The sequence below is a fragment of the Macaca nemestrina genome, chromosome 4, assembly GCF_043159975.1.
Source record: "Macaca nemestrina isolate mMacNem1 chromosome 4, mMacNem.hap1, whole genome shotgun sequence".
Taxonomy (NCBI): domain Eukaryota; kingdom Metazoa; phylum Chordata; class Mammalia; order Primates; family Cercopithecidae; genus Macaca; species Macaca nemestrina.
In genome coordinates this window covers 75,894,354-75,918,619 of record NC_092128.1, presented here as the reverse complement: position 1 = coordinate 75,918,619, position 24,266 = coordinate 75,894,354, and the positions used below count along the sequence as shown (strand labels likewise).

At 42.1% G+C, this 24,266-nt stretch overlaps 1 protein-coding gene and 1 non-coding gene across 5 annotated transcripts in view; one reads left to right on the top strand and one right to left on the bottom strand.

The window, feature by feature from the left end:
- Positions 1–3,401: 3,401 nt before the first annotated feature.
- On the bottom strand, positions 3,402–3,507 carry LOC112425552 (U6 spliceosomal RNA). Its single transcript, XR_003016673.1, has one exon. It is a non-coding gene; the product is annotated as a U6 spliceosomal RNA (small nuclear RNA).
- Positions 3,508–12,285: 8,778 nt separating this feature from the next.
- Positions 12,286–24,266, top strand: part of LOC105475544 (solute carrier family 25 member 13) — a 199,554-nt gene continuing 187,573 nt past the window's right edge. For 2 of the 4 annotated variants that reach the window (XM_011730904.3, XM_011730902.3), the window contains exon 1: positions 12,286–12,452. Coding sequence is in view for 2 of the 4 variants with exons in the window: in XM_011730902.3 (XP_011729204.1) it covers positions 12,438–12,452 (15 nt within the window). In the remaining 2 variants the exon portion in view is untranslated. Of the gene's footprint in view, positions 12,453–16,398; positions 16,551–21,395; positions 23,575–24,266 lie in introns of those variants that run through there. The other 2 variants (XM_011730903.3, XM_011730900.3) reach the window with 2 other exon arrangements.

Below are 24,266 nucleotides of genomic sequence, written 5' to 3'. Positions count from 1 at the left end.
AAAAATTCAGGTTCCCTCCTGTATTTTGACCTCCTGCATGTACAGGTATCACCTGTTCCTCTTTCTGTCATCCTGTGGGAATTGGGGCTTGAAGAACCCCAGGTGATATTCTGGCTGTCGATATTGCTGTGAGTAATAAACTGTCCTTTGTCTCTGACCCAGGCATCTCATGTTTCATGTCCCTGTGAGCATCCATGAAACTTGTGAATTTTCAGGCAGGTAGGTAGGGTAAAATCTCAGACCTCTTACAGTTCTTAACACTAGATTTCAGTTTGTCTAATATTGTTATGAGTTATTTTAACATTTAATGTTCTTTAGCTTAAAAATTTGCCCTTGTGGTTCATTCCTTCTAAAATGAAATTTAAGATAGAGAATAGACCTGTAGTCAGTACAAAGGGAATATATTTCTGAAAATGATACTAAGAGCTAAGTAGTCATAACATGGTCTAAATTATCTACAGTATGGAAAATTAGAAAATTCTTGCCTATACTTAAATGGCAAAAATATAAAGAATGAAAAAATGGAATAATATTTTCCTAAAGAGTCAACATAAAATTTCATAGTAGAAAGATAGCTTAAAAATCAGTTGCTTAAACTGTCTGCCTCCATTAAAAAAATAAGCCATCTGAGAACTAATTCATATTGAGTTCCTTTGCACTCTCCATAATGGCTTTTATAAATTTCTTCCACTATCCTTAAAAACTCAGAACACATTTGGTGTACAAAGGTATTCATCACATTTTACTTATGATAGATCAAAAATGATAAATGACTTAATCACCCATTTATTAGAGAATGGTTAAAGTGTTGGAAAATTCTTATGATATAATATTAGCTAACCATTCATAATTATCTTATTCAAGAATAATGATATAATAAAATATTTATGACATATTGTTAACGGAAACTGTAAGATCTAAGAATTGGATGTTTCAGTAATGGAACACATCACTATAATACATATTCATGTCAATAAAGAAAATAACTAGAAAAATTACTTTAAAATATTAAATTAGATATAACTGAGTTAGGTGAGTTCAGATAACTTTTATTTTTCTTCTTTGCTGTCTTCTTTCTGTGTTGCCAAAATTCTTTTTAATCAGAAATTTTTAAAATTATCCCTTTTGCAATAAAACCAAAATTCTATACTTAAATAAGTAACTGACACTAAAGTGAACAGGCTGAATCTTTGTTTAATCCACCTTGGGGCTCATTTCAGCCTTTTTCTTTCCCATTTGTAACTCTCTTCTCCACCAGTGAGAAACTACAGTGTGCAATGTAGTTTTGAAGGGTGGGGTGGAGTTATAGAATCTGATCTGCTCCCTCAGCTTCCTACTCCATCCTGCCCCTCCGACCCAATTCATTATACCTGAGCCTCATGTGAAGTCACATAACCTGAAAATCCCTACAACTTTTACCTCTGGTAAATCCAGTTAGTGCCCTGGCATTATGGAATGTTTCTCAGTCTGCTGCCTAACGGTGCAATTGAATGCAAACTAGAGATAAGTTAGGCAAAGTGCTTTCTTTACTCACTCCCATCTTCATCAAGCTCCTCCTTTGCTATATAAGCTCCTCCACCCTCTCTCTCTCTACACACACACACACACCACACACACACACACACACACACACACACACCCCAGCTCCAGATCAGCACCATCCCACAGCAAAATATTGTAAGCCAATAAGTAATTTAAGATTTTTCTAGTAGCCACATTAAAAATGTTAAAAAAAAGTCACGCAATTAAGTTTAAGATATATTTTATTTGACCCAACATGTCTAAAATATTGTTGTTTCACAATGCAGTCAATATAAATGCATTTAATGAGTTATTTTACATTCTCTTTTTTATGTTAATCTTTAAAATCCAGTATTTATTTTATGTTTTCAGCACACCTCAAATCACAGTGGCCACATTTTAAATGCTCAGTGACCACATGTAGAGAGTAATTATAGTATTGGACAGAACAGTCTGGAGAAATATTTTCTCTTCACTAGTTCTGTTCCATGTCCCCATAGCCTTGGACTTCTAAAAATGTGAATGCCTAGTGGTGGTTTTTTGGGTTAGCTCCACCAGGAGAGCTATTTACCTTTAACCAAGAGCTTTGGGGAAAACTGCCTGTCACAGATTGTGGCACCTAGAATGAGGGACATTGGTAACTTTTGTTGTTCTACCACACGCAGCAGGCAGTCACATACGTATCTGGCTTATAGGTCCAACCAGGGTAAACGGGTCTGAGCAGAGGTCTGCCCCTTTATGAAAAGACACTTTGCAACTTCAGTGCAGGGCCATCGCTGTCCTTAATACATACCACCTTGCCCCAAAGTGAATGACTTCTTATTGCACCTCATGCCTGAAGTTGGCTGGCTATCTAAGTGAATCAGGAGAAGAAAATAGAATGTTAGTTATTTATCTGAGCCTCTTCAAAATCAACTGCAGTCATTTCATTGGTGAAGAAACTGAACTTTGGAGAGGAGAAATGATTTGCCCAGAGTTAGACCGCTGCCAGAACTGGATTGGAACTAGAATCAGGTCAGTCCATCCCATCAAGTCTCAAGTCACTTCTGACAATGTTGACAGAGCTAATGATTCAGGTAATTTACCAATAGAAAGTCACAGGACCTACTCCAGAAGTACAGGCCACTCACCTTCCCCACCTAGCCCCAATCAGGCTTTCCAATGTCATCTCCTGACAGCAAAGCTAAGTAAACAACCAACCAAAAGTAATTACTTACTGTGATAAGTGCTAAAAAGGTCAGAAATGGGACGCAGAGATAATGACAAGGAGGTTCTTGCTTTAGAAAGAGCCATCAGAGAGGGCATCACTGAGGACCTGAAGGATGAGAAAGGTGATGTAGAGAGGGGCTGGTGGGGCTCCAGGCTGAGGGGCTGGCAAGTGCAGAACCCCAGGTCCAGGAAGGGATTGGCCTGCAGAGGAAGTGAAGGAATAGAAGTAAGGGACAGGAGGGCCTGAGAGGCAGCTGGGGCCACATTATGCGGAGTCTTGTAGAAGGGAGCTGGACATTCAGCTAGAATTTTCTTTTTTTTCTCTCTCTCTCTCTCTTCCTTTCTCTCTCTCTCTCTCTCTCTGAGATGGAGTCTCGCTCTGCCGTGCAGACTGGAGTGCAGTGGCGCAATCTTGGCTCACTACAACCTCCACCTCCTGGGTTCAAGCGATTCTCCTGCCTCAGCCTCCTGATTAACTGGGACTACAGGTCTGCACCACCATGCCTGGCTAATTTTTATATTTTTAGTAGAGACAGGCTTTTACCATGTTGGCCAGGCTGGTCTCAAACTCCTGACCTCAGGTGATTCGCCCACCTCAGCCTCCCAAAGTTCTGAGATTACAGGAGTGAGCCACCGCACCTGGCCAGTCTCTTTATGTTTAATTTTTACTAAAAAATATGAAACGCTTCGCGGATTGCCTATCATCCTTGGGCAGGGGCCATGCTAATCTTCTCAGTATTATTCCAATTTTAGTGTATGTGCTGCCAAAGCTAGCACCCTCTGTCTCTTTTGATATAATGGGGAGTTCATATCAATCTTAAAATTTGCTGTTTCAAGATCTTCTTTGTTGCATTGCAACCTAAAAAGAATTAGCTCTGCCACCTGCAAGAGTCATTGGAGACTGAATATGCTGCCTCCATTTCTAGCAGTGGGTCCTTAATGGACTCAGGCAGTAGCAGCAGGAAATAAACGAATGTGCTGCAAAGGCTGGTGACCCTGAGGCTGGAGTTGTGATTGCATCCAACTGACAAACAAGTTCAGACATGAATAGTCTGGCCCAGTATCTTCAAATTGGAAAGCTACAGCTAACACTAATAGGCTGTTCTTAAATACTCAAGTGCTTTCATGTTCTCTACTTTATCCAAGTTTAAATTTCCAGCTTCCAAGGTAGATTTTTCCACTTCTAAAACGGATCTATCTCCCTCCCTTTCTCTGCCCTCCTCCCCTTTCTGTTTTAGAAAGATCCTGGGAAAACAAGCCTACGTGTAAATGGTGTTCATCTGTGTAGCAGAATACTAGAAGGTTAGCTGGAAGGCATCTTAAGAAACAGCAGTTCTGACCTTCTCATTCTAGTATTAGTAGTATTTATAATAGATTTCTACATATCAAATGATTTATGCACATTTAATATCAAGCAACTTTGCAAAATGAATTTTTTTTAAATCTCTGTTTAACAAATCAGAAGACTGAGGCTCAGAGAAGTTAATAACTGACCAAATGTTGCAAAGCTATTTATGCAACCTTTACTCATGCACTTTTACTTATGCAGATTTACTCAAATAAAAATCTGTCTGATTTCTAATTCATCATGCTAGCTTAGGTTATTTAGACAGACAGACAGAGATTGATGCGGAAATAATAAGAGCCAGTCTCTCTCTTTCTCTCTCTCTCTCTCTCTCTCCCTTTCTCTCTCTTTTAACATCATGATTAGTTGTAAAGGAGAATACAAAAGAGAGAAATAATATTTGAATACAATGTTTTTTATAAAAACACAGGTCTCCTTCCTTAAACCAGTTTTGGTAAGATTATTTTACTTAACACTTAATTTCTTAAAATATTGTAGGACTTGTGATAAAATTTCAGGAATTCTTACAAAAGGAACTGCTATACTTAAAAGAAATGTCCCTTGCTGTGAGATGGCCAGGGTCCAGGAGCTCACTGTGTAAATCTCTGGCTGCTGCTCCTTCTTGCTGGTCACATGCTGGGCTGCTGAAGCACCTGCCAGTTCTGATATACGCCTCTGAGTACACTGAGAAACCAGGGTGGCCTAAGCTTGATTTGTCACTGCCTTGAGTGGTATTGCTGGGCCCAGGGACCTTAGCCAGATTTGTAAACACAGACTTGGGCTTGATGCAAGACCAAGGGGGATTCTTGTTCTGGGCCAAAGAAACTGGGTTTGACCTCTTTAAAGACTTTTGATGTAATTCCCCTGAGGAGTCAGTTTTACTTTACTGGGCTCATATAGAACTGTGGTTAAACCAAATATTCTACTCAAAGAACTAATACTTCTCTAAGGTTTGCTACAGACATTGGCAACATTTTCAGGTCAAGGTGTGTAAGGCAAAATAATGGCTTCCCAAACATGTCCATCTTCCAATCCCTGGAACCTATGAATATACTACATGGCAAAAGAGAATTCAGATAGCAGATAGATTTAAAGCTAACTCTTATGGGTTGAATTATGTCCTCCTAAAATTCCTATGTTGAAGTTCTAACCCCTCAGTACTTTGAAAGGTAACTGTATTTGGAGATAGTTTTCACAGAGGTAATTAAGTTAAAATGAGGTCATTAAGATGGGTCCTAATCCAATATGACTGGTGTCCTTATATGCAAAGACTAGGACCCAGATATGCACAGAGAGGAGACACAGAGAGAAGACGGCCATCTGCAAGCCCAGAAGAGAGGCCTCAGGAGGAAGTAAACCTGCTGACACTTGACCTCAGACTCTAGCCTCCAGAAATGTGAGACAGTGAATTTTCGTTGTTTAAGCCATCTGGTCTCTGGTATTTTATCTTGGCAGCTCTAGCAAACTAATACACAAATCAACTGACCCTAACATTGCGAGGCTATCCTGGATTATCAGGGTGAGCCCAGTGCAATCATGTGGATCCTTAGATGTGGAAGACAGAGGCAGAAAATGAGATCAGAGTGATGTGATATGAGAACTAGACTCTGCTGCTGCCTTGGAAGATGGAGAAAGTGAGTGAAGAACCAAGGAATGTAGATAGACTCTGGAAACTGAAAAGGGGAGGGAAAGGGATTCTTTCCTTGAGCCTCCAGAAAGCAACACAGCCCTGCTCCGCTCTCAGGAACTAGCTGTTTAAGCCTTTGCTCTCAGAGCATTTTATCTCAAAGCTTTGGGGATTTGTTTTTAGTTACACTTTCCCAAGGTGTCTTATGTTTCCTCGTCCTGACTCACTTCCTACCTCCCCTTCCTTCCCTCTTAACTCTAAAATATTGGCACAGCTCTCTCCTTTGGATCCACTAAGAAGTTAGGTCATATTCATTTCTGATCTACCTTTACTCCATCCTTGTCATGTGTGATCTGACACTCGGCAGGCTTGTCATGTGTGATCTGACACTCGGCAGAATTCCAGACCCAAATGAATGCAACAGACAGCCTCTCTGTGTCCTTCAGTTGCAGAGTCTCAGTTGTAAGGTCAGAATTTGGGAGCTTCTTATTCACATGGTGCTCCTTTTGCTCTGTCACACCATGCCCTTTACCAGCCCTGGCATTGTCTTTGCAAACTGCAATCCACACAAGGAATCATTATTGCAATCCGTAGTTAGTTGTCTAAAATTTCCGGTCAATGATGTGCTTGGCAAGCATTGTTGCTGGATATCCTTTCTAGCAATCTAATCTGGGGAGCACACTGGTAGCAGTAATGGTGCCTTTGTTTTCTTGTTTGTTTTAAATGAAGTTGAAGAGAATAAGATAGCTTAAGAGTATAGTCAAAGGGCATCTACAAGGCACAGGTACTCTGGAAAAGGTGAAAGCTCAGAGCAGGCCATGTTAGTCACTCTTCTGAACTCCCATGGCTTGGGCTCATGATCAAGCTGTGTGCCTTGTTTGCATATAGCATTCCTCATGATTTGAGTTGGCTGCTTTCCCAGCTGACAAGGTTGGCATATGGTGCTATAAAACACAGGTGGCTGTGGGACCTGTACTGGTTTCCCAGGGCAGTTTTAACAGAGTACCACAAACTGGGTGCCCTCACACAACAGAAATTTATTCTCTAACAGTTTTGGAGGATAGAAGTCACAAACTGAGTTGTCGGCAGCGCCACGATCCCTCTGAGACTCTGGGTAGCATCCTTTCTTGCCTCCTGTTAACTTCTAGGGGTGGTTGTTGATTCCCAGCATTCCTTGGCTTGCAGCTGCATCCCTCTAATCTCTGCCTTTGTTAACACATGGGACTCTCCCAGAGTATCTCTGTGTATTCTTACAAAAACACCAGTTTATATTGGATTAAGGACCTACCCTATTCTAGTATGAAATCAACTAATTACAACTTTAATATCCAAATAAGGTCACAATTGGAGCCTGGTATGGTTTGGCTATGTCCCCACCCAAATCTCATTTTGAATTGTAGTTTCCATAATCCCCACATGTTGTGGGAGGGACCCAGTGGGAGGTAACCGAATCATGGGGGTGGTTACCCCCATGCTGCTGTTCTCATGATAATGAGAGATAATAAGTGAGTTCTCATGAGATCTGATGGTTTCATAAGGGGCTTTTCCCCTTTGCTCAGCACTTCTCCTTCCTGCCGCCACATGAAGGACATGTTTGCTTCCTCTTCTGCCATGATTGTAAGTTTCCTAAGGCCTCTCCAGCCATGCTGAACTGTGAATCAATTAAACCTCTTTCCTTTGTAAATTACCCAGTCTTGGGTATGTCTTTATTGGTAGCATGAGAACAAACTAATACATAGGTACTGGGGGGTTAAGACTTTTGGATGACACAGTTTAATCTGTAACATGGCCTTTTCAGTCAAAATTATGTGCCAGCTACTGTTAATGGTAGGAAAGAGGGTAATCTGGGAATAGTGAAGAGGGACAAATATCAGGAGGGCATGTAAGCCTGTAATGGTAAGAAAAAATGGAAGATGCCTAGCCAGTTCATGCTTTATCTTCTTAGATGATGTTTCACATCATGCTATTATTTACAGGTGAAATGGAACCCAGGGAGCCTCTTTGACTTCTTTATTTCTAGGTTCATGATAGTTTAACATTTTTAAAATTTCATATTTTGAGGAATTCTAGAATGAAGAGGGGAGCTTAATCAACTAAATATGACTCCAAATGCAAACTGAAATACACTTTTACAATATGTATCCATAGTGTGGTAGGTTTGGTAGACTGAATGAGAGCCCCCCAAATATGTCCATGTCCTGATCCTAATCCCTAGATATTTTGAATGGTACTTTATGTGGCACAGACTTGGCAGATGTTATTAAATTAAGGATCTGGAGGTGAAGAGAGTATTTTGGATTATCTAGGTGGGCTCTAAATGCAATCACACATGTCCTTATAAAGAGGAGGTAGAGGGAGATTACAGACAGACAGAAGAGGCCATGTGATAAAAGCAGAGTCAGAGATACGATGCTATGCCCACTGGCTCTGAAGGTGAAGAAGGGTGCCATGAGCCCTTAGACAACACAAAGAAACATTCTCCTTTAAAGCCTCTGAGAGAGAACAGTCCTGCTGACACCTTGATTTTAGCCCCACAAGATTCACTTCGGACATCTGGCTTTCATAATAGTAAGAAAACAAATTTCTATTGTTTTAAGCTACCAAGTGTGCAGTAATTTGTTATGGCAGTCACAGGAAACTAACAGAATACAATTCATTGTTTTAAATGCAAAAATATGGTCAGGTGAGTGGTTCATGTCTATAATTTTGACACTTTGGGAGGCCAAGGTGGGTGGATTGCTTGAGTCCAGTAGCTCAAGACTAGGTTGAGCAACCTGGCAAAACTCCATCTCTACCAAAAGATACAAAAATTAGCTGGGCATGGTGGTGTGTGCTGTGGTCCCAGTTACTTGGGAGGCTGAAATGGGAGGATCGACTGAGCACCAGAGATCAAGGCTGCAGTGAGTTGAGATCATGCTACTGCACTCCAACCTGGGCAACAGTCTTAAAAATAAATACATAAAAAATATAGGCCAGGTGCAATGACTCATGCGTGTAGTCCCAGCACTTTAGGAAGCTGAGACCGGAGGATTGCTTGAGCCCAGGAGTCTGAGACCAGCCTGGGCAACATGACAAAACCCCATCTTTATCAAAATATACCAATTTAGACGGGTATGGCAGTGCGTGCCTGTGGTTCCAACTACTTGGGAGGCTGAGGTGACAGGATCCTTTGAGCCCAAGAGGAGGAGGCTGCAATGAGCTGAGATCATGCCACTGCACTCCAGCCTGGGCAACAGAGTGAGATCCTGTCTCAAGAAATAAAAAAACAAAAAATAAAGTAAAATAAATATGTCTTGATACACACACATAAACACAGCACGACATGAAAAAATACAGTAGAATGTTAACAATGGCTAACTCTATTGATAGGATTATCAGTGATTTTTTTGGCCACTACTATGATTTTCTGAATTTTCAAAAATATCAAGAAAAAGTATAATGGACTCATGATTCTTTTTCTATTAAAAAAATTAACAGAATATTGTTCAACCATGAAGAGGAAGGAAATACTGACATGCTATAGCATGTATGAAGGTTGAGGACATTATGCTACAAAACACAAATACCATATGATTCCATTTATTAGGTACCTAGAGTGGTCAGATTTATAGGAGCAAAGTAGAATGGTGGTCTTCAGGGCGTTGGGAGATGGAGTGGTTGTTAATGAGTACAGAGTTTCAGTTCTGCAAGATGAAAAGAGTTCTGGAGATTGGCTGCACAACAATGTGAATGTATTTCACTACTAAACTGTACATTTAAAAATGGTCAAGATGGTACATTTTATGTATATTTTTATTACATTAAACATTTTTTGTTTCATTTACATTATAAAAGGAGAGCTTTAGTGATGCCCTTAAAAATAAACATGTGGTACATGATGTAATTTTGTTCTTTACATGAGGTTGTATTTTCTCAGCTCCTTTTACACTCCCCTTGTAGCAGCTGGGACCATCCTCCACAGGAGTTTCAGACTTGTCCCCTTGTCATAATTTTCTCTAACAATTCTCCTGGTTTTCCTTTTGTCTCTATTTTTTTACTTTTTGCTGATCTTTCTTCTCTGCCTGTGAACATGATCAAGTCTTCTGGGCTTTGTTGACCCTTTTGAGAGTAGGTTAAATAGTTGCTTCTTTCTGTAATGCTTCTTTCTTTGGCTTCTACAACATAATTTGTGTCTTGGACATACACTTTCCTTACAGATAGACTCACACACCTCAAAACACTCGTCTTGAATTACCAATCTCAGGTGTTTTTCCAGACACCCATACCACAAGTCTATGTGCAATGTGGCACAACTCCCTTTTTCTCTCCCAACCCCACATATAATCAGTCACGATGACCCACTAATTTTAACCTTCTATGTATTCCTCTAGTCCTAGCCCATTCCGAGTCTGTCTCGTCTGGATATCCTGGTAGTTCAGTTGGAACCCATCCTCCATACTGCAAGCAGAGTGTTTTAGTCCATTTTGTGTTGCTGTAAGGGGATTCCTGAGACTAGAAGAACAGGACGGAAATGTATTTCTCACAGTTCTAGATGCCAGGAAGTCCAAGATCAAAGTGCTGGCAGGTTATGGCCTGGTATCTCTGCTTCCAAGATGGCTCTTTGAATGCTGTGTCCTTCAAACGTGAGGAATGCTATGTTCTTATATGGCAAAAGAACAGAAGAGCAAGAGAGAGTGAATCCACTCCCCAAATCTCTTTTTATGGCAGCATTAATCCATTCATGAGGGCAGAGCCCTTGTGATGAAAATACCTCCTCAAGGACCCCGCCTTCCAACACTGATGCATTAGAGATTGTATCCAACACATCAATTTTGGGGGGCACATTCACACCATAGAGAGATATTTCTGTATCGAAAACCTAGCCATGTTGCTTCCTGACTTAAAACCCTTCAGTGAAGGTGCTTACCCTTCAGCAAGGCACCTAAGACTCACCATGACACAGCCCCTACCTGCTGGGCCAGACTCCTTTCACCAGTCCCGCCGCTGCCCCAGTCCCATAGCTCAAGATCAAGTTACCTTTTGATATGGTTTGGCCGTGTCACTACCCAAATCTCATCTTAAATTGTAGTTCCCATAATCCCCATATGTCATGGGAAGGACTCGGTGAGAGATAACAGAATCATGGGGGGCGGTTACTCCCATGCTGTTCTTGTGATAGTGAGTTCTTATGAGATCTGATGGTTTTACAAGGGGCTTTCCCCCTTTGCTTGGCACTCATTCTCTCTCCCGCGACCCTGTGAAGAGGTACCTTCTACCACGACTGCAAGTTTCCTGAGGCCTCCCAAACCATGAGAAACTGTGAGTCAATTAAATCTCGTTTTCTTTATAAATTACTCAGTCTCAGACATTTCTTCATAGCAGCGTGACAATTAATACACCTTTCATGACTGACCAATTGTGGTTCCTCAGCAATTCCTGAGCCTGCTGCCTCTCCTCATTTTCTCGGGGTGGAACACTGTTTTTTTCCTCCCCACCGGACACAGCCACTTTCATGCACTCAGCTCAGGCATCACTTCTAGAGGCTTCCCGGGTACTCAATATTCTTATTGAGCCCTGGGAATAGTCTGCTGCCTTAACAGGTTATACTGAAGTAAACATTTATGTGTCTCTTTCCCAATAGCCCTGAAGCTCTTTAACGGTTGGAACCAGCTCTTAAGTCATTTTGGGGTTTCCGGCACCAAGCACAGTGCCTAGCACATAGTAGGAAGGCACTCGATCAATGTTAATGAATTAAACTGATTAGTAATAAGTGCTTTTTGCTGACATATTACATCCACAACCTACAATACATTAAAAGTCCTTTTCCCTGATCACCACTTTCTTATAAATTTTGATTATAGGACAAAAGAATGAAATCCTGATGAAGACGAATAAGGTCTGGAGATCATATAAGCAAATTTTCAATTAAAATGCTGGTTTACTTATTTTGGTAGGGCCTATTTGGGGGAAAGTCTTGACCCCGGGCCTTTTGACCTCTGCTGTTTTAACAGGTAGGGCTGAAATGGAGTAGTCCCATAAATATACGTTCTGCACTACATTCACCTGTTGGGTTTTTAAGAGTTTACCGATTTTGATCTAAAAGTAGGCCTGCCAGCAATGTTTGCAATCTCTCTTTCTAAGTCAATGCTTTTGGATCAAAGTCTTTTTGGATCCAGTGTAAAGTGGAGCCCCTTCAAAGGGAACGCACAGCGGAAAAAAAAAATCCAGCAAAGTATGTGTCCTAGTGGAGTTCTCAACTTCCCCAGGCTGTGCACCATCTATCGTTATTTGCCCCTCCCATCGGTCGGAGGGCCCAGTAGCCCCTGGTATCAGCAGAAGCCAGCAGCTTCCCTGGTGGGGCCACCTGCCCTCAGGTGACGGGCTTGCACACGGCCAAGGTACTTCTGCCCACGCCGCAGAGGCCGCCGCTGCTGGACAGCGCAGCGGGGGTTACGTGTCCCTGTCCCGCCACTGCCCCAGGCCCTGAGCCCTCCCCGGCCGCAGGGCAGAGGCCGCTGGATCACGCGCACCCCGGCGGCCAAGGCTGGGCCCAGCCAATGGGCGGGCAGCATCCGCGTGACCCGCGCCGGCGGGAGGGCGTGGGGAGGCAGGCCAGGCGCTCACGCTGCCGGGCCGTATCGCCGCCCGCGCCGCCGCCGCCGCCGCCGCCGCCAGGACTGGAAGTGAGCCGCCCGGGCCCCGAACGCCAGTCAGCCAGTGAGTGGGTCCCGCAGTCACCGGCAACCAGGGCGAATCATGGCGGCCGCCAAGGTAACCATGGGCCCGAGGTCGGGGGGAATGCGCCTGCCGGATCAGCCTGGGGGCGTGAGAGGCTCGGGCGCTCACGTGTCTGGGTTGATGCCACAGGCGGAGCAAAATGGGGTGCCGGGCAGCCGTTCCACCTTGCAGCTGCGGGAGGGAGGGGGCCACTCCTCCCGGGTAGCACAGGCGGCCGGTGCGGAGACCGAGGTCCGACCTCGCAGCGGAAACTTTGCGGGCCGGACACTCCCACTTGGCCCGGGAGGGGAGTTGGTGTCTCACGCGGCTGAGCCAGGGCCGACGAAGAGGAGCGGGCGCGACTGGGGCCTGGTGCACCCTGGGCAGGGAAGCACTAGCGGTCCTCGACCTCCCCAGCGCTCTCCTGCTCCTGACCCCGCTGGTTGTTGACCCGGGCTTCTTCCAGAGACCACAGCCCGGGCTGAAGCCTGATCCTATTACGTTTCAAGGGCTCCGCCCTCCCGCCAGTAGGGAAGTCACTTTGACTTCCGTTTTGTAAACTGCCTAGGAGACTTGGCCTGCGCCTTTGTGAATAAAAAGTCCAGGGACTCTCCCCCTCCCCGCTTTCCCATCATTCCCATCTTCCCCCTCCTTCTCTCCATCTGACAACACTTACAGATACCCGCCTCGGAGCATTTGAGAGGCTTCTTTTTGGAAACGATGAAGCAGATTGTCCTGGGAGCCTGTCACTCCTGTGAAGTTGTACTTGAAAGGGATTCTGTGTAATGTGAATCATTCACTAACCCAGAGGAAAGGCAACTCCAACACTTGACCTTTCCTCTTTCACCATTTCTTGAAACCTGGACACCATTTCAGTCTCTTTGGACTGCATTTCAACTTCTCTGGCAGAATACCATATTTAGTCCCAATCACTTGAATCATTTGGAATTTATTGCTTTTAATTTAAGTTCACGAAGGCAGCCCTCTAATCAAGCCTATACAACTTCTTAGCTCATTTTAAGTGCAGTGAACTTAAATATACCTAACATTTCAAACATTTGTCCTTAATCAAAACTCTGTGATAACCCTCAAGAGGAAAACATGGCCAACACATCATATTCCTATTTATTCAAGCAAACTAATCACATTTGCAATGGAAATTGTAAGCAGACAAATATATTTAAATGCTGTTCTATGACTTAAGTCTCTCCAGGCTCCCTAGATCTGTAGGCTTCTTCATGTTGTTAGTCTCTGTGGCCTAAGTGGCTTTTCTCTTTTCTGTAATTACTCTGAGTTTCATCCTTAGGAAAGTACTCTGGGTGCACGGACTTATGTATGTGTGCGTATGAACACACAGGTGTGTGTGTATATATATATGTATCTATAACTTTTCAGCAGTTTCTCCGAGCATCACTAGGATTCCATTTTGGAAGCTACCTTAACCCTTTCAAGCTCAATAGCCCTTGACCTTTCCTTTGCATTAAATTTGCATACAAGTCTTGGTATGAATTAATTCCCTAGAGTAGGTGGGACTAGGTACCCATTCTTTACTGTTAGTTTTATATCTGCAGGTGATGTAAATACTTTTACTTTTTTAGGAGATAAGGTAATCGAGGAACATAAATTGAGACATGTGCATAGAAATGGAGTATAAGACTTGAGTAATATTAAGTAAAATAAGTGACCTGGTGCTGTGGCTCATGCTTGTAATCCCAGCACTTTGGGAGGCTGGAGCAGGCGGGTCAGTTGAGGCCAGGAGTTCGAGACCAGTCTGGCCAATGTGGTGAAACCCTGTCTCTACTAAAAACACACAAAAAAGTTAGCTAGGCATGATGGTTGGCACCTGTAATCCCAGTTACTCAGGATGCTGAGGCCGAAGAATCGCTTGAACCCAGGAGGCAGAGATTGCAGTGAGCCGAGATCGTGCCACTGCACTCCGGTCTGGGCAACAGAGTGAGATGCTGTCTCAAAAAAACACCCCCCAAAACAAACAACAACAACAACAAAAAACGTAAAATAAGTGATATGGAAGTTGGTTGAACTCTTTAGTTGTACTTCTACATAATAGTAGAAGTATCACATATCAAGGGCAGTTGATTTTTAGCTAAGTAATGAGTCAGGGAAAATGAAATGTTCATTTTTACTACTTGGGAGCTTGTGTTTTTGTTTATGTCTTCATTTGCACTCACCTCTTTCTGGGATATCTGATAGCTCACATCATATATACTTACTTTGCAATCCAACTAGATATATAAAAATCAAGTCCCAAGTAGATGGGTAAAACAGGATAAAGGGAAAGTAAGACAAAGCCAGGACTAAGGTTAGTGGAAAATTATGTGCTTACTAGAGGTGATTGCATTTTCTCCCAGCCAAAGCAAAGAGGAAATGATCAGTGCGGTCATTTACTTGGGAGAGAAGTCTTCTTATACTGCTCTCTGAGAGCAGTTATTTTTTTAATTTATTTTTGAGATAGAGTCTTGCTCTGTCGCCAGCCTGGAGTGCAGTGGCGTGATCTTGGCTCACTGTAACCTCCGCCTTCTGGGTTCAAGTGATTCTCCTGCCTCAGCCTCCCGAGTATCTGGGACTACAGGCACGTGCCACCACGCCCAGCTAATTCTTGTATTTTTAGTAGGCCAGCATCATGTTGGCCAGGATGGTCTTGGATCTCTTGATCTCATGGTCTGCCTGCCTCGGCCTCTCAAAGTGTGGGGATTACAGGCATTAGCCACCGCGCCTGGCTGAACAGTTTCTTTTGTATGCTGTGAGTGGACTGCATTTGAAACTACCTTGTGACCACAGATATATGTCTGTGGGTTACATGAGGCCATTTCTTATCATGTCCTTTATTATAACTCAATGGCAGTACAGTAAATGTGGCCTTAAAAGGTCCCTCAATGAAGCTGCTGGTCTAACTTATTCCAAGAATGTCCCTCATTGAACTGCCTTTGGGCATCACCTTTATCAGTTGATTCTGTTGGCAGCCTGAGTTAAAGCCTGTGCTCCTTGCTTTTTCCCTGGAACATAGCTATTCCATGTTGCCGGCTGAACACAGAGCCATAGGGGTAGGGTTGACATTCCCTCTTAAAAGTTGAGGAGCCTGGATAGGAGAGGACTTCACCTCAATGGAGTGTTAGGAAATTGGACTGAGACTCTGGAGACTCAGCAATTGTAGGAGAATTCCAACACTCACTACACTCACTGTGACAAATTGTTTGAATATTTAAGCAGATTTGATATTTTCTGGATAGATGTAACCACAACTAGCAGTTAGTTTCCTGATCTCCTCTTTCTTTCTTTGGTCTTTATACTTATTTAAATACAACTAATTATTCATGACCTTCCCTGAAGTAGTTTTAATGGGGAGATGGAGAATCCCAGCACTTTGGGAGGCAGGTGAATCACCTCAGGTCAGGAGTTTGAGACCAGCCTGGCCAATGTAGCCCATCTCTACTAAAAGTACAAAACAACTAGCCGGGCATGGTGGTGCATGCTTGTAATCTCAGCTACTTGGGAGGCTGAGGTAGGGGAATTTGCTTCAACCTGGGAGGCGAAGGTTGCAGTGAGCTGACATCGCGCCATTGCACTCTAGCCTGGGTGTCAGAGCAAGACTCTGTCTCAAAAAAAAAAAAAAAAAAAGAAGAAAAAAAAAGTTCTGATAATTAGGACATGATGGAGCTGGGGTTCAAATCCTGCCAGTCTGGCTGCAGCAGCTGTGGCCTCACTCTGTCTACCATGTCTGCCTGGTAGTTCAGGATGGTGGAGAGTAAAGTATATGGGAGAGGTGTGGGAGATGACTTAGGAGGGGCTTAGGTGTCTTAGTGTAAACCAGACTTTTATTTGAGAACTGCCTTACCTACTGTTTATTGCATGCCAGGTACTTTTCCAAGTGCTTTACAAATAGTAACTCAATTAATTTTCTTAATTCTAAGAAGCAGGCGCTTTCTGTTTTTGACTTCAACTTACAGGTAAGAAAACTTTCTGTTTTGACTTCAACTTACAGGTAAGAAAACAACAAGTAAGTGCTACAGCTTTGATTTGAACCTTGCCGATGTGTCTTCAGAGTCTCTGCTCTTAACCTCTGCACTACTCTCCCAGGCCTTACAAAGACTTCCATTTGCGAAGGTGTATGTGTGAGAGTTCTCATGCTGTCGGGTATGGATGTGTATATTTCCTGATCATCCCAGTCCTATTATCTTAGAACACCTTTGTCTCTCTGTATATGCTTCATTTCAGTGTATTTCTCATCTCTCCAACCAGATTGCAAATCCCTACAGGACAGGAATTGTCACATACCTTTTATTTAATTGCTTTATTGAGATATAATTCAAGTACTATACAATTTACCCATTTAAAGCATATGATTTATTGGTTTTCAAAATATGCACAGAGTTGTGTAACTGTCACCACTGACATATACCTTTGTAGAAACTTTAATCCAGTTTCCATTACTTATGATTTGGACTATAATATATGTATGTACACACACACACATATATATACACACACACACATATATGTAATATATATTTGGGACAGGGTCTCACTGTCTCACCCACGTGGAAGTACAGTGGTGTGATTTTTGCTCACTATAGCCTAGACCTCCTGGATGCAAGAGATCCTCCCACCTCAGCCTCCTGAGGAGCTGGGACCTCAGGCACACACCACCACACCCAGCTAATTAAATTTTTTTTTGTAGAGATGAGGGTCTCGCTATGTTGCCCAGGCTTTGGGCTGTATATTTAACCTCCGTGTTTTCCACGTTTTTCACCCATCATGAAACCCTCTTCAGAGGTTTGTCATTGAGGATAAAACATATTAAGGTTATTAAAGATATTCTTCAAATGGCAAAGTTTTTTCTCTCCTATGGTAAAAACTCTGCTAGGTATTCGGTGATATCATAATAAAGCAAATCAGTTTTTGTGCTCGGAATGGAGGAAAGGAGGTTTGAGTTGTTTTTATGCTGCCATGATGATGGTTATTAAAACAACAAGTGTCTGTGGCTCCACTCTTTGGGTTTTAGGGGTTCTTAACTTGTGGAGCTGGATGGCCTTGGAATTTATGTTAACACAATGATCTTTACTCTTCCCTCCTCAGTCCCATCCCCTTTTACCAGGAGAGTCCTAGAAATGGAGTCCCAGAAACTTTTGTTATTGGTCCAAATTTCCATGAATGCCTTTACTTTTAGCACTGCTCTAGGCCAGTGATTCCCTGCACATTGAAGTCTTCTGGACTGGTATAAAAAACTGCTGATGCCTGGGTCTCACTCCAGAGATCATGATTGAATTGGACTTGGGTGTGGCCTGAGCCTGGAGATTTTTGAAAGCTTGACAACCACAGTTATTTGGTGCACGTTGCTTCAAGAGACCTGCTGGCTCCTTCTTGGAGTAAGAAAGGAATGCAGTGAGATTAAGTTAAAGTCCCTGGTGTGTCAGTTCAAAGGAGGGGTATGTAGGGGTTTCTCCAAATTTCTCTTCTTTCTTGACAGTTTTGTGTTAGTCCTGCCTGGTGTCTCCTGGGTGGTTAGGCATCAAGTTTATACAGTTTTGTGATAATCCTAGAATATAGATTTTAATCTCAAAATTGATTGAAAGCTCTGTTTGTCTCCTGCAGAGTCTCAGTGGTTTTTTGTGATCAGAGAAGGTGCTGGAGGAGGGAAGCATTACAAAGAGTAAACCTGGTCTCAGAGCCCTCTCTCCTGGGCTAACCTCATCCAGGGCCATGTGGTGCCTATGTTCCGTAGCTTAGGTCATACGACTTTACAGCAAATAGATGGTTGGAAAGGTGTCGGGGGAGTTGAAAGATGATGTGTAGTGTAAAAAAGTAAAGGAGCAGGTCTTTTTTAGATATTGTGTTCTTTTAGAAGATTGTCAGAGGAGCTCTGACTCCTCAGTGCTTTGGTCTCTTAGAACTTTAGTCCCAAGACCAGTCTCTGCTTTTGATGAGCTCTTAGAGGGAACCATTCCTCTCTTTGTTCTCTACTATCTGTGAGGATTATCTATGAAGGCATTCCTGCTGAGCGCTTCCTCCCCTCTGCTTGGCATTTGCTGCCTCAGAAACACCTACAGGTTTCCTCATAAGACTCTGCAGGTTTGCCTTAGGGTGGACCTTGCAACTGAGGAATGTGTGACGCTGAGACATGTGTTGGTTCTGCTGGGGATAAGGGGGATATGCCTTTGTGTAGTGATACAATTCCTTTAGCAAAGTATTTAACAGCTACCGAGCAAAAAAACAGCTACCGAGCAAAAAAACAGCTACATGGCCTGTTTAACCAGACAGACTCTCTAATTGGGTGAAATGAACTAAATTAAATGCCCTTCTCCTAAAAGTCACCAGTAACCTCAGTTCTAAACCTGCCGGCTTGTCCTCATATCTGGCCTCACATGACCCTGTGTCCTACCTTTCCTTTCTCACCATCTGCTTTCATGATGTCGTCTCTCATTATTGGCCTCTAGCCTCTCATATCACCCCTTTGCAGGTGGCGGCTGCTGCTGCTGCTGCTGCTGCTGCTGCTGCTGCTTCTTCCTTCTTCCTTCTTCTTCGTCTTTCGTTCTTTCTCCTCCTTCTTCCTCCTTCCTCCTTCCTCCTCCCTCCTTCTTCCTCCTTCCTTCTTGTTTCTTCTTTCATCTTCTTCCTTCCCAGCAAAGATGTGTTTTTATTTTAGTGTTTGGCAGCATGACATATGCATTTAGAATGATAGTACACTTTACCCTAGTCTTCAAAACAGAATGTGCTAGTTTACCAATGAGGAATTTTGGCCAAAAATGTAGTGTTTTTCCCTTCCCTGTACAGGTCAGATATATGTAGGTCCAGCACTAATGCTGCACCTTTTGAGAAGCATTACTTTAGCAAAAATCTAGAAATCTTTCACTTTTTCTGAATCTAAGCAAGGGTCTTGCTTTCTTTTTTTTTTAAATTTACATTTTAAAAAATAATTCCAACTTTTATTTTAGATTCTGGAGGTACATGTACAGATTTGTTACCTGAGTATATTGCATGATGCTGAGGCTTGGGGTACAGTTGACCCCCATCACCCAGGTACTGAGCATAGTATCCAATAATTAGTTTTTCAACCCTTGTCCCCCTTCCTCCTCCCTCTAGTAGTCCCCAGTGTCTGTTGTTGCCATCTTTATGTCCATGAGTACCCACTATTTAGCTCACACTTAGAAGTGAGAACATGTGATATTTGGTTTTCTGTTCCTGCATTAATTCACTTAGATGCATCCATGTTGTTGCAAAGGACATGATTTTGTTCTTTTTTATATCTGCAAGGTATTCCGTGGTAGATATATACCACATTTTCTTTATGCAATTCACCATTGATGGGCACCTAGGTTGGTTCCCTGTCTTTGCTATTGTGAATAGTGCTGCACTTTGTGGGCTTCTCTTCATTCTGCTTGGACACCTGGAAGGTTAGTGTCCCCCAAGGCTGTACCTGAGATCGTCTCCTCCCTCCAGTTCCTGCTGCACTACCTGCCCCATTAATGGGGATTGGCTCCTTGATGCTCCTCAGCCTGGGTAGCTGTCTCAAGCTCTGGCCCTGCATTTTTAGCTGTTTAGTTTTAGCTGGAAAACTCAACTTGTCTGTCTCAAAGATATTTCAAACTCTGCTGACCTAGAACTCACCAGTTCTTATAACTGAATCCATCTTTTTGGTCATTCCTGACTTCAGCCTGAAGCTTCACTTTCCTAATAAAGTCTCCAGTTAGTTCAATTAAGTACCTGTCATGGGCAGATAGGAGAGACACCATTGGCCTGAATTGGATGTGGGAAAACAGGTGGATCAGTGAAACCCTTCTACAGCCCTGGAGCATGTATGTCTTATCTTCTCTGTTCAAATTCAGGTCCTCATTATTTTGTAGCTATACCATTGCTGTAGCTCCCACTGATCCCCTTGCCTTTGATTTCATCCCTGCATCTTTCTCTCCATTCTGTCCAGACTGCCAAAGGACTTTTCTAAGATTGGCTCTTGTTGCCATGATAATAGCAGTACTGTGTTCATGGGTACAGTACTTAGCAGCTTTAAAAAATGCATTCAAGGGCATAAGTGATGATGACTATTTGTCAGTGCCTACACTGTGCTGGGCTTCCAAAAACAAGTAAGCTACTAGATTTGTTTTCAAGAAGCTCAGAGTCTTCAGGGATTAATATAACCAGACAATAGAAAGACCCAAGCTTCATTATTTGATCTTTATAATCATCTACAAGATAGCAGGGAAGGTGTTGATAACCTCATTTGTCAGATAAAGAAACCTAAGGCTCAAAAAGTTTATGCAAATAATAATAATAACGTTAGTTTACATTTATATAACACTCACAGAAGCCAGACACTGTTCCAAGCATTTTACTAATGCAATCTTCATAACATTCCTGTGACATGTAAGTGCTCTTACTTTCATAATACACATCGAGGAACTCATCTGTACAGAGTAGTTAAGTTCTTTGAGGCACAAAGAGATTATGTAACTTGCCCAAGATCACACAGCTTGTAAATAGGAGAGCTATGATTTCAACACAGGCAGCCTGGCTCCAGAGCCCAAGCACATAACCAGTGTGCTACATTGCCCTCTTTAATTTACCTTGCTATGCAGTATGGCTTCTGTTGCCTGCAGAATAAAATTTAAACTCTTAGCCAGCTAAAATCTCCCTGGTCTTGGCTGCATTTTCAATACTTTTAATACTTTCCCAGTATTACCCCAGACTCATTCGATTTTCATATTCTTCACAGCAGTTCGTGAATGGGACATATCAACCTCTGTTCATATTTCTTGCCATAAAGCTATGGCAACAGGGTGGCAGGATAAAAGAGAGCCTGTTTATTTGTTTGTTTAACATAGAGGTCAGTCAGAGACAGAAATGTTTCTTTTCTTTTTTTTAGCCTTTGTTAGAAAGAAATACTTCTTTTCATTTCTCAGTATTTGTTTCTCTGTATTTGTGGGCATATATATATATATATATATAGTCTGAGTTCTTCTCTTCAATTTTCAGAAGGGGTTGTGGTTCTATTTTCCCATTTCTTGAAGCCCCTGTAGGAATGCTAAAACCCATGTCCTAAGATTACAGTTTTTATAGTTGGTTTGTTCTAATCGATATTCAGATGCAGTCCACACATGGCTGGTTGATATGTCTTTTAAATCTTGTTAATCTATAGGTTTTCCTGCCCCCTTTTTGGTTGTTTCATTGCAGTTTATTTGATGAGGGAATTGGGTCATCTTTCCTGTAATTTCCCATAATTTGGACTTTGCTGATTACATCTTTGTGGTGTTGCTTGGACTCAGTATTTCCTGCAAGTGACAGTTTAATCTAAAAGCTTGATCAAGTTAGAGTCTTTTTTGGTTTTGGCTAGAATACTTCCTAGATGGTGCTGAGCGCTTCCCATCACATTGCTGGGTACTTGGTACTGGATACTCACATGAGGAAGCACCTGATTCTTGGTTGTTTCTTGTGATGTTACATTTTGGTCAGTGGTTTCAGATGTTGTCATCTTAAGTCTGCCGGCTTTTTGCATAATAGTTTTAATTAGCTAACTTTAAATATTAACATTTGCTCTTCCTGGTGCATTGAGTTAAAAGTGATTTTCATTATTTAAATACACACTCTTATGTGTATGTATGCATATTAGGTATGTATGTGTGTCTGTATATGAGTATATATCGTAATTGTTATAAAAATAATGGCAATTAAAATTCAATTGGATATTAATTAATGGGTGCAGAGTTTATGTTCGGGATGATGAAATGGGTAATGGTGATAGTTATAGAACGTTGTGAATGTACTTAATGCTGCTGAATTGTATACTTAAAAATGGTTACAATGATAAAGTTTATGGTATGTATATTTTACCACAATTAAGACAAATCAATTGGAAAGGGATTGTAACGCATTGAATTAAAAAAATCCAACACAACATAATGAGTGATAATTATTGCTCCCTAAAAGGAGCCAAAGTGAGATGGAGAGTAGACTGATAAAGCTTTCTTTACCGAAGAATGCTAGCTAATAACGGTAGAAGCTATGCTAGAATTAGAAAAAGGAAAAAAAAAATGGACTTTGCCACCTGCAAGTAATAACTGATTCAGGCATGGATTTTCATTGGATGCTGAAGCCTTTCAGTAAAGGACTGTTGGAATTCCCATTGTCTCAATGCATCTCCTAGTAAATTACTTGCTGTTTACAGAGGGGGAAAAAGTACCTTTATAGTGGAGAAATCTGCTTCAACCAAGTGATCATCAGCAAATGGGATAAACTAGCATTATGTTACTGACTGATATTATGCAATAGGAAGTATACAACATGAACCTAAAAGAGTTCTTGCCAAAAATATTAATCTGAATCTAATCGTGAGGAAATAATTAGACAAATCCAGAATGTAGGACATGCTGCAAGACCTCTGGCTTGACTTCAAAAATGTCAGTGTTATGAATGAAGAAGGCTGGAATAAAGGAGACTCCCAAAGAGACCTGATGACCAAATACAATGCTTGAGCCTGGGTTAAAAACAAGTAAAAGAATTGGAACAGCTGGAATATAGAGACCATATTAAAAGATATTGTATTAGTTTGCTAGGGCTGCCATAACAAAGTATCACAGACTGGATGGCTTAAACAGCAGAAATTTATTTTTTCACAGTCCTAGAAGTTAAAAGTCTGAGATTGAGACCCCAGCAAGGTTGGTTTCTCCTGAGGCCTTCTCTCCTTGGCTTGTAGATGGCTGTCTTCGTGGGGTTTCCTCTGTGTCTGTATCCTAATTTCCCCTTCATATAAGGACACCAGTCTTATTGGATTAGGGTCCCCTTCATCACCTCATTTTAACTTAATAACCTTTTCAAAGACCCTGTCTTCATATATGGCCAGTCATTGCCCGAGGGGCTGGGGTTGGGACTTTAACATATGAATTAGGTGTGGGGGACACAGTTCAGCCCATAACAGTTATTGAATCATTTAAAAATGGCTTGGGTGAGATAATGATGTCAAGGTTCTGAAGGGAAATGATCTTTGCTGCTGATTTATTTTGTGTTTCCTCCTAGATTTTAAACTCTTGAGGACAAGGACCTTCTCTGGACACAGATATGCCTCAGAGTAACTGTTGCATAGCATTCAGACACTTCTGGTTGAATTGTCCATTTACTTGACATGCGAACACATGGCAAAGTAAAGGGGGAAGGAGATTTTCTGCTGCGTGTGTGTGGTTTGTTGTAAACCTTTTTCTAATAATCCATTTGCTCAATCCCCTCCATCCCCCAACAAAATAATATGATGAGAAGTGTGCATGGGTAATCACCAGGTGAACACATGATGGAGAATCAGAACGTCAGAACAGACCTTGGCAGGGGTTGTGCTGTCCTGAGGTACATGAATCTCTATGACTACAGAAAGGCTGCTTCTAAAGGAGGCACCTAGAGAAACTCACCCTTTTGATTAAAAAAGCCCAGGTACATTAGAGGGCAAAATTCCCAGCAGGTCCAAACAATGTGTTCCATTGCTGCTGTTTTAGCCCAGCTAGTCTCAGTAGTACCCTAGGTCATCAAGTGGCTTGAAGGACAAGAGGGTGATATCCTGTCTCTCCTTTGACTTTGTTGTGCCCACTGGCGAGGAATTTCATTCACTTCTGAGAATTCACACACTCATTTTATTGCAGGCCGATGTTGATTCTGAGTTTGAGGATGCCACTATCTTTTCATTGCTTTCCAGCTCAGTTCCAGAAGTGAAAGCTCAGTCCTAGATTCTCTTTTTATGGTGGTTCATGGAGATTTCAGTTAATCCATTTGTGGTGTCCAACAGCAACTTGAGAAGAGCCTGGTCTTGACCTTTGCCCAATTTTCTGTTGGTTTATTTGCCTTTTCACATTGATTTGTTCTAAGAGTGCTTTTAAA